This window comes from Watersipora subatra, chromosome 2, assembly GCF_963576615.1.
Source record: "Watersipora subatra chromosome 2, tzWatSuba1.1, whole genome shotgun sequence".
In the NCBI taxonomy this organism is placed as follows: Eukaryota; Metazoa; Bryozoa; class Gymnolaemata; order Cheilostomatida; family Watersiporidae; genus Watersipora; species Watersipora subatra.
Genome location: NC_088709.1, coordinates 36,459,178 through 36,478,641, shown reverse-complemented (window position 1 = coordinate 36,478,641; position 19,464 = coordinate 36,459,178). Strand labels below are relative to the sequence as shown.

At 35.5% G+C, this 19,464-nt stretch overlaps 1 protein-coding gene across 1 annotated transcript in view; it reads left to right on the top strand.

The window, feature by feature from the left end:
* LOC137387174 (uncharacterized) overlaps positions 1-10,688 on the top strand; it is a 97,804-nt gene extending 87,116 nt beyond the window's left edge. Inside the window, exon 26 of the mRNA XM_068073500.1 lies at positions 10,374-10,688. Within this exon, the coding sequence (XP_067929601.1) occupies positions 10,374-10,434 (61 nt within the window). The 3' untranslated portion in view covers positions 10,435-10,688. The remainder of the gene's footprint in view (positions 1-10,373) is intronic.
* Positions 10,689-19,464: the final 8,776 nt, after the last annotated feature.

Sequence of the window (19,464 nt, the reverse complement as noted above, 5' to 3'; positions counted from 1 at the left end):
CACTTTTGAGTTCCCTACCGCCATCTTTCCTATAAAGAAACAATCTAGTAGTATCAGATTTTGGGTGGAGTGCTCCATGCATGATCAGCAGTTTACGAGTTGCTGTATCTGTTTCTTTGATGGTTTCCTCAGTCCACTTTATTATGCCTGCTGGATATCTTATTACTGGCAGTGCGTAGGTATTTATTGCCATGACTTGGTTCTTGGCATTGAGCTGGCTCCATAAGATCTGCCCAAGGCGTTTCTTGTATTCGGTAATGGCTTTGTGACGTACCTCGGCTTCGTGGTTGATGTTGCTTTGCACAATCCCCAAGTACTTGTACCCTTCTTCTATATCTTTGATGGTACCAGTTGGCATTCTTAGGCCATCTGTGAGCATAGAATTGCCTTTCTTAAGAATTAGCCTTTCACATTTCTCTATACCGAAGGTCATTTTGATGGCCTTGCTGTATACCTGACTGAGGTGTATTAGCGAATCAATGTCCCTTTCTTTGTTAGCGTACAGCTTGATGTCATCCATGTAGAAGAGGTGATTTATCTTGGTGCCACTCTTAAACTGGTACCCATATTGAGTCTCCTCCAGCATATTGCTTAGAGGGTTTAGGCATATGCAGAAGAGCAGCGGTGATAAGGAGTCACCTTGATAGATGCCTCGCTTAATTTGTACACTCGCCAGCTTTTTGCCATTAACCTCCAGTTCCGTCTTTCATTTGGTCATTGACATCTTGATGAATGCCACAAGAGCAGGGTGAACATTGTACATACTGAGGCACTCAAGTATCCAACTATGGGGAACTGAGTCATAGGCCTTTTTGTAGTCAATCCAAGCCATGGCAAGATTGGTTTGCCTTCTCCTGCTGTCTTGACAGACCGTCCGATCCACCAGTAACTGATGTTTAGCTCCTCGGGTGTTGCGCCCAATTCCTTTCTGAGCACTGGTCATATAGTGACTCATGTGCTATTCCAGTTTGTCTGCAACTATTCCTGAGAGCAGTTTCCAAGTGGTGGGCAAGCACGTTATTGGTCGATAGTTTTTGGGAATCGGCCCCGCTTTGGATCTTTTATCAGAAGTACAGTTCGTCTTTTGGTCAGCCATTCTGGATGGTCACCTTGTTCTATTAGGCATTCCATCTGCTTAGCCATTCTAGTGTGAAGTGATGTCAATTTCTTCAACCAGAAGGCTTGAATCATGTCATGGCCTGGTGCTGCCCAGTTCTTCATACGCTGCACTTTGCACTTGATGTCCTCTTTGCTGATGGTGAGTCCTTGTTGAGCCACAGTGTGTTGATGGCTCTCTTTAAGCCTCTTCAGCCAATTTGCAGTAGTGTTATAAGTAGTCTCTTTCTCCCAAATGTCCTTCCAGAACTTTGAAGTGCTAGATCGGTAGGCTCAGACATTGGCCTCTGCAGTTCACCTTTGAACTGGGAATACACTCTAGATGGATTATTGATGAACAGTCTGTTCATTCTCTTGTTATCCCGCTCTTTGGTGTACTGCTTCAGTCGTGCCGAGAGTGCTACTAGCTGCTGATTGGCAGATTCTAGAGCTTCTATTGTGGCTTCCTTTTTTGGACGCTCCAAACTGTGATTAGATCTCTCACTGAGCCTATTAACTTTCTTGCGCAAGTCCTTGATCTTATTTTGTAGCCTCAGCTGCCAGGGTGGAATGGCTTGAAGCCTTGTTGGCAGTGGCTTAATATCTATCTCCTCCAAGATGACGGTCGCTGTACTGTAGATTAAGGCATTAGTCTCACTGATTGATCCTGTTGAGATTGACTCCAGTGCCAAGTTAATGTCTTCTAACAGTTTCTTAGGTATGGCCTTGCTAACTCTTCGTAGTGGTACCCTACTTCCATAATCATTAGCAGCTGACAGCTTGTTGATGATATTTTCCGCAAGCTCTCTCACCCTTGGGTCAAGGTCAAGTGCATGTCTTTTTCAACCCGTGAGTCAACACTTGATTGTGTATGCACTCCTCGTTGGTTGAGGTTACTTGGGTGAACTGTTCCCTAATTTCATCTACCTCAAGTTCCGATATGAGGTGCCGCTTGATTATGTTACTCCTCTGAGCTACAAGTTGCTTAGCGGTTAGTGACATTTCAGAGCGCATATATAGATATATATATATATGTATGTATATATATATATGTATATATATATATCAGGGATTACGTGTTTGTCACAATTTCCATTTCCATAATTCATTTCCATATTGTTTTCATTTCCATAACAATTCCATAATTCATTTCCATATTATTTCCATAACATTTCCATATTATTTCCATTTCCCTAAAATTTCCATAATTCCTTTCCACACTATTTCCATTTCCATAATTCATTTCCATATTATTTCCTTTTCCATAACATTTTCATAATTTATTTCCATAATTTTGTTCCATATTATTTCCATTTCCATATTATTTCCATAATTTATTTCCATATCATTTCCATTTCCATATTATTTCCATAATTCATTTTCATATTTTTGCCATAACATTTCCATAATTCATTTCTATATTATTTCCATTTCCATAACATTTCCATATTTTTAAAATAAAATTTCCATATCCATTTCCATAAAATTATGGAAATATTTATGTTTATGGAAATAGATATGGAAAAGTAAACATTTCCATAATATGTTTAGCGATCCCTGGTGTGTACGTATGTGTGCGCGCTTGCGTGTCAAATGAGCGTGTGTGTGCAATCGTCAACTCTTCCCGAACATGTGATTAATTTATACATAATATGAATATGATATTTGCTTGCTAATATACTTTGTTTAGGGTCTAGGCAACATCAAAGCTGTATGCTACCATTGCCTATAATTAAGCCAGAGACGATTTGAGATATTTTCTTTCAGACTCCTTTAATAGTTTCTGTAATACCACAGACTGATGTTAGCTGGGTTTGTGTGTTACCATTGTCTGTACATGTAGCCAAGTCCAGAGACAATTTGAGTTAGTTTCTTCCAGACCCCTTTAATAGTTTCTGTAATACCACTGATGTTAGCTGTTTGTGTATTACCTTTGTTTATTCATTTAGCCTAGTCTATACAATATAACTCCCCTCTGTTTATATTTTGTATTACATGTATGTTACAATTTCCATAATTCATTTCTATATTATTTTCATTTCCATAAAATTTCCATAATTCATTTCCATATTATTTCCATTTCCATACCCTTTCCATAATTTATTTCCATTTTATTTCCATTTCCATAATGTTTTCATAATTCATTTCTATATTATTTCTATTTCCATAACATTTCCATAATTCATTTCCATATTTTTTTCCATTTCCATAACATTTCCATAATTTATTTCCATATTATTTCTATTTCCATAACATTTCCATAATTCATTTCCACAGTTTTTTCCATTTCCATAACATTTCCATAATTTATTTCCATATTATTCCTATTTCCATAATATTCCCATAATTCATTTCCATATTTTTTCCATTTCCATAACATTTCCATAATTCATTTCCATATTATTTCCATTTCCATGGCATTTCCATATTTCTAAAATAAAATTTCCATATCCATTTCCATAAAATTATGGAAATATTTATGTTTATGGAAATGGATATGCAAAAGTAAACATTTCCATAATATGTTTAGCGATCCCGTATATATAGGTATATGTATATATACATGTATGTACATATATAAATATATATATGTATATATATATGTATATATATATATATGTATATATATGTATTATATATGTATATATATGTATTATATATGTATATGTATATAGATGTATATATGTACATCTATATACATTGGTATATATATATATTTATTTATTTACACTAGCTGTGCTACCTGACGTTGTCCAGGTAATAACAGTCTCTGAACAGAAAGTTTGTTTATATTTAACATACCGTATGCTATATTTACCATTTTAACTTTTAAACTTCATACCATGAGAAAATATTTTTGTGCAGTTCAAATGAATTAAGAGAAAAAGGAAAACAACTGTGAAGGTTTTCGAGCTTTTTCGAACAACTACAACTTTTAAATATCAAATCATGAAAGTGTTTTGTTGAAATAAATTAGGAAGAAAAATAAAACTGTAAATGTGTTTAAATGCAAATGTGAAGTCATTAGCAAGTAATGGCTAAATATAGTCTGTTTAGCTATGATTACAATAAAAAATTACTTGGTATACGATTATATTATTTTCATTCGTTTTAGTGTTGGCATCCTAAGGTGAAAATATCGTATAGACGTGTAGAGTGGTATATAAACCCATAGTAATTATGTAAAGCAATCACTGCCTGTTATAAATCATCAAAATCATCATCATTAAAAAATAGTACTGAAAGAGTATGTTTACCTTAGTTACTATAGTTACCTACAATATCTTTAGTGCTTTTGTAGGTATGATCTGTAAAAATGTAACATCACAATATACTACATGTAGAGTTTTTACCTTCAAGACAGACATGTAACATAAATGCTGAATCCAACTTATATGAATTTAGCTTACTAAAAACATACATGAAAGAAGTTTTCGTATGCATTTTCGTAAATTTTTAAAGGTTGACTTGCAATAAAACTCACATTACAGTTATTTGGTATCAAAAGATGCACCATGTCTTACTCTATTGTGTTGTAGGTGCCAAATTCGTGGAAAAGTGATTATAAGCGCTTAAAAGCTCAAAAACGAAAAGCCGCCGTAGATTGGAATCTCTTTATGTATCTGACGTATTCATTACAGTTTGGTTATCGTCTTGTCACGTGATGTTCTCACGTGAATTGAAAGGCCAATAAAAAGCTCAATATAAAACTTATTGTAGCACTAGTTTATGGCAAACACTTTGGGTTTTACCGAAGGCTCCGTATCAAATATAGATGCTCGCTCTTTTACAGTTTTGTTTCGGCTTGGACTAATCGTCAAGTCGTAATCTGATCATGAGACCCAATACTTCGAAAATAATTTTTGCAGCACTTTTCGATTATCACAGATAACCAACAGGCTCGTCATGATTATCAGACAATGATATGTACTCCTTTTAGCTAAGGTTAAAAAGTTTAACGATCTTTTACGGTAAGTTATAAGATATCAGTGCTAAAAGTGACAGCATTACAATGCCGATAAAACAGACGCGAAAGAACAATTTATAAACATGGTTTTATTGAATGCGTGAAGTATATTTGTGAAATATTTCGACGAATGAGATTGCATGAAAGTGTAAACAGAAACTATCCTGTAACAACTACGTCTCATTTGAGCCGTTTTGGAAAGCGAATCCATACTACGGTGGTCTCGTGTGGCTGCGATTAACTGTTCGTTTTTGAGCTTTTAAGAGCTTGTAATCACATTCCCATATATTTTCCACCTATAACACAACAAAGTAAAACATGGTAAATCTTATGATACCTAATAACTGTAATGTGAATTTTGTTGCAAGTCAACCTTTAACTAAAAGTTTAACTAAAACTTAACTTTTAACTAAAAGTCTTATCACTTATCTGTTTGCGAACCATGTTGTTACCAGAACGGATGACGCTGAACTGAGATATAATCGCCAAATTTTAATTCCGAGAAAAATTATTCTTGATACCGTTTTGCGGAAAACAAATTACCCTAGTACAACGAAGATGAGAAAAGCATAGAGGTAATATAGGTTTAGAGAGGTTTCATAGAGGTAATAGGATACATAGAATTTCAATTAACACGTAATTTAGTGTGAAAATACCTATAAGTTAATGCGCTATTATCAGAATGAAGGAAACGTAGTGTGGCTGTGAAAAAAGTCTTCAGAGCAGCTAAAATAAATTAGGGGAGCAAAGAAATGTAGATGTGAAATAAATAGCAAGTATGTAAACTATGAAACAGATGATTTTGTAATGATACAATTAATACAAACTGAGAAAAACCCAATAAAAATCGCCGCTTAATCCGTAATAAGTACAACAATCGCCAAGTTTTAATTTTTGAGAGAATCTATTGTTGATATCGTTTTGCTGAAAATAAATTAGCCCTAGTACAGCGAGGACAAAAAAGCATCGCGTTTCATAAAGCTAAAAGAATAGTTTCAATTGATACGTCAGTTTGGGTAAAAACGGAAAAGGATGTGTACATTATGTAGCAAGTGCTATGTAAGTGCTTTGAATTGCAAGAGCTTCCGTGGTATCGTGGTTAGGTCACTGGATTGCAAAACTGTGATCGTAATCTTCGTAACTTCAAGTCCAGCAGAATATGAAATTTTAATTCCAAAATTTTAATAGCTATAGCTGGACATACTGAAGGACGAACGACCGAAAACAGATGTCAGAAAACAGACGACAAACTTTGAGAAATATATATATAGATAGAGTGGCAAAGTTATGTCCAATAAGTTATATATATAGACTAGCTGTACTACCCGGCGTTGCCCGAGTAATAAAAAAGTCTTCGCACAGAAAATTGATTTGTATTTAACATATAACAACATTTGCCATTCTAACTTTCAAACTACATATCATGAGGAAAGTGTTTTGTGTAGTTGAAACAATTTAAGAGAGAAAATAAAAACAACTGTAAAAGTTTTCAAACTTTGTTAAACAACTGTAACTTTCAAACTTTATATCATGAGGAAAAGGTTTTGTGCAGGTCAAATAAATTAAAAAAAATAAAACAAATATGAAAGGGTTTAGATATAAATGTAAAATAATTAGCAAGTAATAGCTAAATTCAGTTGGTTTTGTCACTATTACAATAAAAAATGATTCGGTAATGATACAATTAATACGAACTGAAAAAACAAAATAAAAATTCTCAATATGTTGAATTGATAATAACAGTTCTTGCATAGAAGTCTGGGTATACAAAAGGTTACTGTTCAACCCGAAGCTATCCATCAAAACTTTGAATGTGACGTTACTGGTATCTCCCGATACTGGTACAAATAGAAAAATAAGATATCGTACTGTCTTTGTCTGACCGAACGGAGAGAGAATGTTGAAGCTCTTCCTATGAATGTCTGGGTGAGAAGAATTGGTCTTGACCCCAGATATAGTAATTGAACTTTATAAAAAAAATTTCTTAACAGAAGCCTTGTAATGTGTTGGCGCAGTTCTAAAATAATTAGCATGTGGATACAGTATATCGAATATGATAACGTTCTAGATCATTATGTCTTCTATGGCTCAGTCAGAGAGCATTAGAATTATAAACTTGCGATAGCTGTCTCCGTGAGTTCAAATCCATCAGGATGCGGATAATATTTATTCCAAGATTATAATAACTATAATAATAGCTATAGTTGGACGGACGCACATACGACAAACTTTAAAAATTATAGATTTAAGATTAATTAGGCAGTCCAAATTCATTTTCATAAAAAATATGTTTCACATATGGCGCCGTCAAAACATAAATAAATCACAATGTTTTACATGTGGTGTCATGCACGCAAAAACAAAAGTTTATACAGAGTACACTTAAAATCACTAAGGTTACGTATAAATCTTATTTCTTCTGACAAAACATTAAAACAATTAGCAAAACAATTGTTGAGTACATCTTATTATAAAATAAAATCATCGTGTGGATATCTGGTACATGAGAATTGAAACCTATCAGTGATATATCTGGTACATGAGAATTGGAACATATCAGTGGTATATCTGATACGTGAGAATTGGAACATATCAGTGATATATCTGATACGTGAGAATTGAAACATACCATTGATATATCTGATACCTGGGAATTGAAACATATCAGTGATATATCTGGTACATGAGAGTTGGAACATATCAGTGATATATCTGATATGTGGGAATTGAAACATATCAGTGATATATCTGATACATGAGAATTGAAACATATCAGTGATATATCTGATACGTGAGAATTGAAACATACCAGTGATATATCTGATACGTGAGAATTGAAACATATCAGTGATATATCTGATACGTGAGAATTGAAACATATCAGTGATATATCTGATACGTGGGAATTGAAACATCCCAGTGACATAGCTGGTATATCACTCTCTATCATTTTCTACCTATTTTGGGGTAATGTTTCGACTATATACAGTGATATAGCTGGTAATGTTTCGACTATATACAGTGATATAGCTGGTAATGTTTCGACTATATACAGTGATATAGCTGGTAATGTTTCGACTATATACAGTGATATAGCTGGTAATGTTTCGACTATATACAGTGAAATATCTGGTAATGTTTCGACTATATACAGTGATATAGCTGGTAATGTTTCGACTATATACAGTGATATAGCTGGTAATGTTTCGACTATATACAGTGATATAGCTGGTAATGTTTCGACTATATACAGTGATATATCTGGTAATGTTTCGACTATATACAGTGATATATCTGGTAATGTTTCGACTATATACAGTGATATAGCTGGTAATGTTTCGACTATATACAGTGATATAGCTGGTAATGTTTCGACTATATACAGTGATATATCTGGTAATGTTTCGACTATATACAGTGATATAGCTGGTAATGTTTCGACTATATACAGTGATATAGCTGGTGATGTTTCGACTATATACAGTGATATAGCTGGTAATGTTTCGACTATATACAGTGATATATCTGGTAATGTTTCGACTATATACAGTGATATAGCTGGTAATGTTTCGACTATATACAGTGATATAGCTGGTAATGTTTCGACTATATACAGTGATATAGCTGGTAATGTTTCGACTATATACAGTGATATAGCTGGTAATGTTTCGACTATATCCAGTGATATAGCTGGTAATGTTTCGACTATATACAGTGATATAGCTGGTAATGTTTCGACTATATACAGTGATATAGCTGGTAATGTTTCGACTATATACAGTGATATAGCTGGTAATGTTTCGACTATATACAGTGATATATCTGGTAATGTTTCGACTATATACAGTGATATAGCTGGTAATTTTTCGACTATATACAGTGATATAGCTGGTAATGTTTCGACTATATACAGTGATATAGCTGGTAATGTTTCGACTATATACAGTGATATATCTGGTAATGTTTCGACTATATACAGTGATATAGCTGGTAATGTTTCGACTATATACAGTGATATAGCTGGTAATGTTTCGACTATATACAGTGATATAGCTGGTAATGTTTCGACTATATACAGTGATATAGCTGGTAATGTTTCGACTATATACAGTGATATAGCTGGTAATGTTTCGACTATATACAGTGATATAGCTGGTAATGTTTCGACTATATACAGTGATATAGCTGGTAATGTTTCGACTATATACAGTGATATAGCTGGTAATGTTTCGACTATATACAGTGATATAGCTGGTAATGTTTCGACTATATACAGTGATATATCTGGTAATGTTTCGACTATATACAGTGATATAGCTGGTAATGTTTCGACTATATACAGTGATATAGCTGGTAATGTTTCGACTATATACAGTGATATAGCTGGTAATGTTTCGACTATATACAGTGATATAGCTGGTAATGTTTCGACTATATACAGTGATATAGCTGGTAATGTTTCGACTATATACAGTGATATAGCTGGTAATGTTTCGACTATATACAGTGATATAGCTGGTAATGTTTCGACTATATACAGTGATATAGCTGGTAATGTTTCGACTATATACAGTGATATAGCTGGTAATGTTTCGACTATATACAGTGATATAGCTGGTAATGTTTCGACTATATACAGTGATATAGCTGGTAATGTTTCGACTATATACAGTGATATAGCTGGTAATGTTTCGACTATATACAGTGATATAGCTGGTAATGTTTCGACTATATACAGTGATATATCTGGTAATGTTTCGACTATATACAGTGATATAGCTGGTAATGTTTCGACTATATACAGTGATATAGCTGGTAATGTTTCTACTATATACAGTGATATATCTGGTAATGTTTCGACTATATACAGTGATATAGCTGGTAATGTTTCGACTATATACAGTGATATAGCTGGTAATGTTTCGACTATATACAGTGATATAGCTGGTAATGTTTCGACTATATACAGTGATATAGCTGGTAATGTTTCGACTATATACAGTGATATAGCTGGTAATGTTTCGACTATATACAGTGATATAGCTGGTAATGTTTCGACTATATACAGTGATATAGCTGGTAATGTTTCGACTATATACAGTGATATATCTGGTAATGTTTCGACTAGCCAGTCAACACAACTGATATCTTTTCACATCTCATATCCTCTAAAGCTACTTGACTTGCCTAAACATAATTATGGTGTATGTAAAATCATAACATTTTATTTTATGTATTTCCTCATGATCAGCCGCCTTTTCCTAAATGATCTAAAGTTCTCTTTATCATCTGTGTCACCTGTTGTTTACAGGTTGCCTGAAATCATAGGCACGATGGAGAAAAGACCTCCTGGAGCGCCCCGCTACTTTTAAACAGTTTTTCATGGTTCTTCAGGCGTGATTGCTCTTAAGTCACACATTTCCATGACTTTCGGAAAGTTAGTGATTGTTGTAAAATGCAAAACATGACTGCAAAGCAATTTTAGAGTTACCTCCTCATGAACAATGTTGGTGTTAAATACACCATTATTCAAGCTTAATAGTTTAGGGGTAATTTTTACTTTTGATTGAAAATTAATAGCGTTTTGCATTTTTCATGCTTTAAGAGATTTTTTAAAGGTATGATGTTTAGCAGTCATCTTAATATTACATTATGATTGTTATTCTTTTGAATGTACATTACTTGACAGATATATATTTATTACATTGTATTCAAATTTGGTGCTACATTTTATAAATTTTGTAAATGTACCAAAATAAACTCAGAATTTCATCTGGTTGCAGTACAACTTTCTTGCATAAGCCACTAGTTAACTTGAGTTAACTAGTGTTAGGTTAGTGTTAAGTTAGGACAAAACTCACATTTAAACTGGAGCATACAGATTTCTGCAATTCGCACACACCAGGTATTCGTTGTAGTTATTCTAGTATGAGGAGATGTAGATAGAGAAAGCACATTTGCTAGACTAACATAAACTGAAAGCTTTTGGCCCTGTGGGTTGCAACAAACTGCTAAATGAGCATAGCATATTCAACAACATCCTAAGGTTCACGGTGTAAATAGCCTTACACTGTGCAGAACTCTTAACGCAGCATAAAGGATGCTAGAACTTATGTTATTCATTGCTTTTTGTCATGTTCAAAAATAAAAGGAAAAGACAAATGCTTGAAATCGTTGCAAATAACACAAGACTATCTTAAAGAAGTCTTTCGTTTTTAGCTATTCACATATGATTGGCTACGTCTGAGAATATCTTCACTTACTGCAGCACACAATAATTCTTCGAAGCACTATAAGAGGCCACCAGTGCACGCCAGCCACCCCAAGGCTACATTTTCAACCTTTGAAATCAATCTTAAAGATTACTATGCAGTCAATGGGTTTCAACGCTTTTATATAAGAGTCAAGATTAAGATAAACAACTTTGGAATTACCCTAATTTGTGTATTTTCAGAAAATCTGTTTCAAGGCAAGTCTTAAACAATTTTGTCTCGTTGTTGCTTGTAATGGCCAGTCAGAATTAAATTTATGTGCCTCATTTTAGAATTCTGTCTTGTCTGGGCGACAAATTTTATTGTCGCAAACGTATTTGCAGATCGATTCCTATGGATACCTTTAAACGACCTAAATTATTTTCAAAATAATGAATTTTCTGACATGGCATGACATTAGCTCTCATTGACTTTCATTGGTTCTCATAATCAACTCTATTCCGTTCATTTTCTATTTGACTAATTTTTCTATGACTCCACTTAATCACTCCAAATGGACTGCTTGCTAAACCAAACCGGCCCAAATTTGCAATCAAATGTTTTAAAAGAAACTTATATTAAACTTTTGTGTCATACGAATGTTACCTTTCCTTCGTTTTAAAATATTCTCAAGATAACTGTGACATGCTCATTTATCGAAGCTGTATTTGTCACCATAGCCTGTGTTCCTAATAAATAACCCTGACATGCTTACTTATTGAAGCTGTTTTTGTCACTGTAGCCTGTGTTCCTAATAAATACCAGTGACATGCTTACTTATTAGAGCTGTATTTGTTACTACAGCTTGTGTTCCTCTTAAATCTCTTGGCAAACTTGAACTGACTTATATGTTAGTAAAGAACAGATCACATTATCGGTGATGTCAGCCTCTCAATTTCCAATTGTGATAAATCAAAAGCTAAAGGCAGCTTATTTCTCGCATTACCTGGATAAAACTTTATAATGTTCTCCAGGGTGTCATCTCATTGATGTGGTCTTCTTAAAGAGCTTAGAGCTTTGAAGACTGTCTGATTCGTTTTGTTTTCATGTTTACTTTCAGCCATTCTTCCTCAAACAGTCCATTTAATCATTTAGAAAAATTAATGGCATGCCAAGACCAAGTTTAACTTCAGTCTTCAATTGCTGCAAGCACTAGAGAGTCAACTCTGCGGTTATCCATCAATTAAGGTTGTTGTTTGCCTTTTGATGGCTGACTCAAAAGAATGAACAAAAGAATATTCAGGCAATTAACAGAGAAGCTATCATTTAAACTATGAGTTGACTGAATGAACACAACGCTTGTTTGTTATTGCAAAGATTGACAATTGCTTGCGCAAACATTTTGCTGTTATTTGCATGACCACTTGTCTAAGTATTATTTCACTTATCATATTAGCGGATGTCTACCCTACCGACTTTTTATAAAAGCCGTAAACCTTATGGCGTGTTCTATAGCCTGAGCATAAAGGTATGAGGCCCAGTTATGTCCACAACTGTCTGCTGTTCGTCCCAAAACCATACAAAAAGATCATACAAGTTTTATAAATTTAATTTTTAGAAATTGTATATATTACCCTTTGTAAAGCTTTTGAAACCTAAAACAAGCTTATCCATTTTTGGAAACAACGCTTTGATGTAAGACCTACTAGGGTATACCAAGCTTGGGAGCTCTGTTAGGATTTGAGTTCGAATCCTACTGATGTGTCACCTCAGAATTAGTCCTTTATTTCACGTAACGTCAGTCAGTGGCCCTACATCACACCGTGGAAGGTTGGTGCTGTGGCCCTATGTCACCCTCTGAGTGATCGGTACCGTGGCCCTATGTCACACTGCAGGAGGTTGGTGATATGGCCCTATGTCACACTGCGGGAGGTTGGTGATATGGCCCTATGTCACACTGCAGGAGGTTGGTGCTGTGGCCCTACGTCACACTGTGGGAAGTTGGTGATATGGCCCTATGTCACACTGTGAGAGGTTGGTGGTATGGCCCTATGTCACACAGCAGGAGGTTGGTGCTGTGGCCCTATGTCACACTGCGGGAGGTTGGTGCCATGGCCATATGTCACACTGTGGGAGGTCGGTGAGACTTCATCCAGTGTAGAGACACTTACTGAGGGAGGTTGGTGAGACTTCATCCAGTGTAGAAATACCTACTGTGGGAGGTCGGTGAGACTTCATCCAGTGTAGAGATACCTACTGTGGGAGGTTGGTGAGACTTCATCCAGTGTAGAGATACCTACTGTGGGAGGTTGGTGAGACTTCATCAAGTCTAGAGATACCTACTGTGGGAGGTCGGTGAGACTTCATCCAGTGTAGAGACACTTACTGTGGGAGGTTGGTGAGACTTTATCCAGTGTAGAAATACCTACTGTGGGAGGTCGGTGAGACTTCATCCAGTGTAGAGATACCTACTGTGGGAGGTTGGTGAGACTTCATCCAATGTAGAGATACCTACTGTGGGAGGTTGGTGAGACTTCATCCAGTGTAGAGATACCTACTGTGGGAGGTTGGTGAGACTTCATCAAGTCTAGAGATACCTACTGTGAGAGGTTGGTGAGACTTCATCTAGTGTAGAGATACCTACTGTGGGATGTTGGTGAGACTTCATCCAGTGTAGAGATACCTACTGTGGGAGGTTGGTGAGACTTCATCCAGTGTAGAGATACCTACTGTGGGAGGTTGGTAAGACTTCATCCAGTGTAGAGATACCTACTGTGGGACGTTTGTGAGACTTCATCTAGTGTAGAAATACCTACTGTGGGAGGTTGGTGAGACTTTATCCAGTGTAGAGATACCTACTGTGGGAGGTTGGTGAGACTTCATCCAGTGTAGAAATACCTACTGTGGGAGGTCGGTGAGACTTCATCCAGTGTAGAGATACCTACTGTGGGAGGTTGGTGAGGCTTCATCCAGTGTAGAGATACCTACTGTGGGAGGTTGGTGAGACTTCATCAAGTCTAGAGATACCTACTGTGGGAGGTTGGTGAGACTTCATCCAGTGTAGAAATACCTACTGTGGGAGGTCGGTGAGACTTCATCCAGTGTAGAGATACCTACTGTGGGAGGTTGGTGAGACTTCATCCAGTGTAGAGATACCTACTGTGGGAGGTTGGTGAGACTTCATCCAGTGTAGAGATACCTACTGTGGGAGGTTGGTGAGACTTCATCAAGTCTAGAGATACCTACTGTGGGAGGTTGGTGAGACTTCATCAAGTCTAGAGATACCTACTGTGGGAGGTTGGTGAGACTGCATCCAGTGTAGAGATACCTACTGTGGGAGGTAGGTGAGACTTCATCCAGTGTAGAGATACCTACTGTGGGAGGTTGGTGAGACTTCATCCAGTGTAGAGATACCTACTGTGGGAGGTTGGTGAGACTTCATCCAGTGTAGAGATACCTACAGCTGTGGGAGGTTGGTGAGACTTCATCCAGTGTAGAGATACCTACTGTGGGAGGTAGGTGAGATTTCATCCAGTGTAGAGATACCTACCTGTTGAAAGTGCGTAGATTCTTGTAGGCTTCATGTAACTGACTTGAGACACATAACAGCTGATTAGTTTTCTTGCAATCCCAGAACTTGAGCAGTGCCAAGTTCAGTTTCAACCATTTACGGTATTTGTTACTTATAATAATAGGTTGTCAGTTATGTAATATTTAAAATTGAATTTCTAATCACATAAAAAAATATTCAAATGCTTTTTAGCTACTTTTGCTATGTTATTGTTCAACAACTCAAACACTCTACTGTACTGAGACACTGACACAGTTAACAATCAAGTTTCCTTCACATCTACATGTAATTAGTTTATATCTGTCAATACAGCACAGCAATGTTCCATTTTTAGACACTTACAAGTTCTCTGTACCGTCCCACAACGGCTAATAGCATGCAGAAATTTTCCAATTTTAGAATGTGAGAAGTTTTATCAGAACTTCTAAAAGTCAAAGTTTCCAGCTGCCAGCAATTTTTATATTATTTTTTGCATGAGCTTGTCAAGTTAACAGTAACAAGTTTTACAAATCATTCACAACCTAAAAGTAGCCTGAGCCATGATGAACATACAGTATTACCAGATGTTGATATGATACAGCATGCCCTTACACTGATATGATGCAGCATGCCCGTACACTGATATGATACAGTATGCCCTTACACTGATATGATACATCATGCCCTCACACTGACATGATACAGTATGTCCTTACACTGGTATGATACACCATGCCCTTACACTAATATGATACATCATGCCCTTACACTGGTATGATACAGCATGCCCTTACACTGGTATGATACAGTATGATACACTGGTATGATGCAGTATGCCCTTACACTGGTATGATTCAGCATGCCCTTACACTGGTATGATGCAGCAAGCCCTTACACTGGTATGATACAGCATGATACACTGGTATGATACAGCATGATACACTGGTATCCAGTTTGTAAAAAAAGTAAGTAGAACTACTCATGTAGGTTTTGTAAAAGATAAGGTGGGAATATTTGAACATTCAAAACCATGAAATCTTTCGAAAGTTTTAAGTCGTATTCATTTTATTGTATTTGTCTTCGCTTATAAAACAAGTGGTTCTCGAGGAAAGCATGACTAGTTGAGATTTTGTTGTCTCCGCTACAGTGAGGTAAAACAACTTTGGTATATACTATAGTAAGTTTGATGTTATCATCCAATCAGTTCATTAGCAACCAAATGTTTTGGCTGGTTAGCAGAAGTCTTATTGCAGAGCTGAGCCACTGTTGATTAAATGATATAAAATCTGATAGATAAAAACTTAATCTGTAATCTGTTAATAATAAGGATGAGTCACTTCCCTAAGTACAGTAAAAAGCCAAGATAGCAAAGCAAAACCGTATGTGTGAGGAGCAGATGCACTGACTCACGTTGGTCTATTTTATAATTTCAATTGATTTTATTGATGTAATGTATTTTTTACAATTTTGAAGGTCACTGAAGATGATTCCGGTTTCATTGTGATAATCTTTTAACATTTCATTGCTAAGAATGAGAATTTATAATTTCAAATAACCTTGTTTTTTATTCAACAATATTATAAAGTTTTTAATCAAAAATCATTAAGGAAACATTGGAACATTTCACTAGTAGGTGTCGCAGTTCACATCATGTCTACAACCTGCGATTCATACATTGGTATTCTAGACTACCGATATGCTTATGGCAAACAATGAGGTAGTTATTTCTCACTGCATCAAACATTCATTGCCAAGTGGGTGTGCGCTATTTTTGAAAAATGCTGGAATGTAAGAACAACTGTAATCCCAGTAGTCATTGGGGCACTGGGCGCAATAACACCGGCGCATAAAATGTGGCTTGCCCAAATACCAACAACAATCAACTCAGGTGAGTTGCAGAAAAGTGCGCTATTGGGAACAGCTAAGATCTTGAGGCGAGTGCTCAAACTCCCAGGTTTCTGGTAGGAGACCCGAGTTAGAGCAGAATTTACCACCCATACGGGGTATCCGGGGTGAGGAAACAATTTATATATATATATATATATATATATATTCATGCTACAGATATATATATATACTCATGCTACAGATATATATATATACTCATGCTACAGATATATATATATACTCATGCTACAGATATATATATATACTCATGCTACAGATATATATATATACTCATGCTACAGATATATATATATACTCATGCTACAGATATATATATACTCATGCTACAGATATATATATATATATATATATATATATATATATATATATATATATATATATATATATATATATATATATATATATATATATATACTCATGCTACAGATATATATATATATATATATATATACTCATGCTACAGATATATATATATATATATACTCATGCTACAGATATATATATATACTCATATATATACTCATATATATACGGTGGTACTCGGCGCGTAGGTTCAAACTTCACCACTGATAGCCTGCGGTGCTGTCACCGGTGCTTTTCGGCGTACATGAGAACCAGACTTTAGCCCTAGCACCAAAGACAACTAGAGTTAAATAGAATCTAGATGTATTTGATATTCTTCAAGTGTGTGTCTACAAAGGATTGGTGCAGTGTTTGAAACATATAAATGAGACATACTGGAATATGCTTGGAGACTGTCAGCTGATATATAACAATGAAGTTTTCTAGCGTCTCATGATAACAACAATAATAACAATAGCATAAATATCTCAACCTGTTAATTGCTGAATAGCCAAACACTTATCATTGTAAAGCAATCAGGTGGTTCAAGACTTGGACATAAAATGGAATTAAAGTATTTTTCATAAGTGGCTTTCTTGCAAAAAGCTCAAACCGCACTACTTAGAAGGTATTCCATATCAGAGGCATTAAATCAAAAAGAGATATTGTAATAATCATGTCTTCGTTTTTATCGCCTCTCATCTTACGCATTTCAACATGCATAAAGCAAACAAGACTTGTGTACCAGCTAAGCGAGCGCTCGACATTAACCGCCGTTCATTCGTCTTTATAGTCTATTGAAAGAGATTGTCTTGCACCTGCATTTCGTATCAAAATTTATTTGCTAATGGTTGTTTTCAGGAAGCTAGCTAATAACACGATATTATAATATTGTACCTGTCGAATGATGACAAAAGCTAAACTAATGGAATAATGAAACAAAAATAAATTCGTTGTGCTGACTTTCTGTCAGCTCAAATCTTATGATTATTTTGCCAAATACTGGTTTTTCTTTTGATAAATGAAAGTCTATGATATGATAAGTGTATGATAAGTCATTCTAGTACACTCTGTATATCTGTCAAACAAATGGAGCTTGCAACTGTCAGTGTACTAAGTGTTGTTTGATGTTCTGCCAATCAGCTCCTTTGATTCACGTAAATGCTCGTCGCACAAGGTTATATAAATGAGTTTTACTGCTTTAGACAGACAGCGTCTTGCTTTTAGTTTAGATATTTTTTTGAAATTGTTTGTCGTAATACATCCAGAAATAACTGGTGTGACCTTTAACCTTGTTTATGATCTATATATGTTTTCAACCCACTCTTAATGAATGCCTTAATTCAACTAACATTTTGAATTGTACTATTCACTCTCTTTACACTGTACCCTCTTCTCTTTCTGTATACTGTATCCTCTTCTCTTTCTGTATACTGTATCCTCTTCACTTTCTGTATGCTGTATCCTCTTCACTCTCTATACACTGTGTCCTTTTCACTCTCTGTGCACTGCATCCTGTTCACTCTCTGTGCACTGTATCCTCTTCACTCTCTGTACGCTGTATCCTCTTCACTTTCTGTACGCTGTATTCTCTTCTCTCTCTGTACACTGTATCCTCTTCACTCTCTAGACACTGTATCCTCTTCACTATCTGTACACTGTATCCTTTACACTCTCTGTACACTGTATCATCTTCACTCTCTGTACACTGTATCCTTCACACTCTCTGTACACTGTATCCTCTATACTCTCTGTACACTGTATCCTCTTCACTCTCTGTACATTGCATCCTTTTCACGCTCTGTACACTGTATCCTTCACACTTTCTGTACACTGTATCCTCTTCTCTCTCTGTACACTGTATTATTTTCATTCTCTGTACACTGTATCCTTTTCACTCTCTGTACATTGTATCCTCTTCACTCTCTGTAAACTGTATCCTCTATACTCTCTGTACACTGTATCCTCTTCACTCTCTGTACACTGTATTCTCTATACTCTCTTTATACTGTAACTTCAAACTTCTGCAACATTTAGACCTGCTAAATTGTTGATGTCTTTTTCAAAAGCTGCATGTTAGGTTATGTTCCGATGTTTAAAACCAACAAATAACTTGTATTGAAATATTTAAATTAGAATAGAAAGATTGCTAATAGAGCACAATATAAAGCAGGCTATGCATCTGAGTCTATAAAGATATAGAGTCCATAGAAAGATTGCTAATAGAGCACAATATAAAGCAGGCTATGCATCTGAGTCCATAAAAGGTTCTTTGTTCTAAAACACTGTCACTGTCACTCAAAAATATGCAAGTTGACTTTTTTTCGTATTTTGTTTTTGCACGTAAATCTAAAAGGTAGCATCAAAAAATGTTTTATAACCTCTGACAAATCTCTTCAGATTGCAGGGTA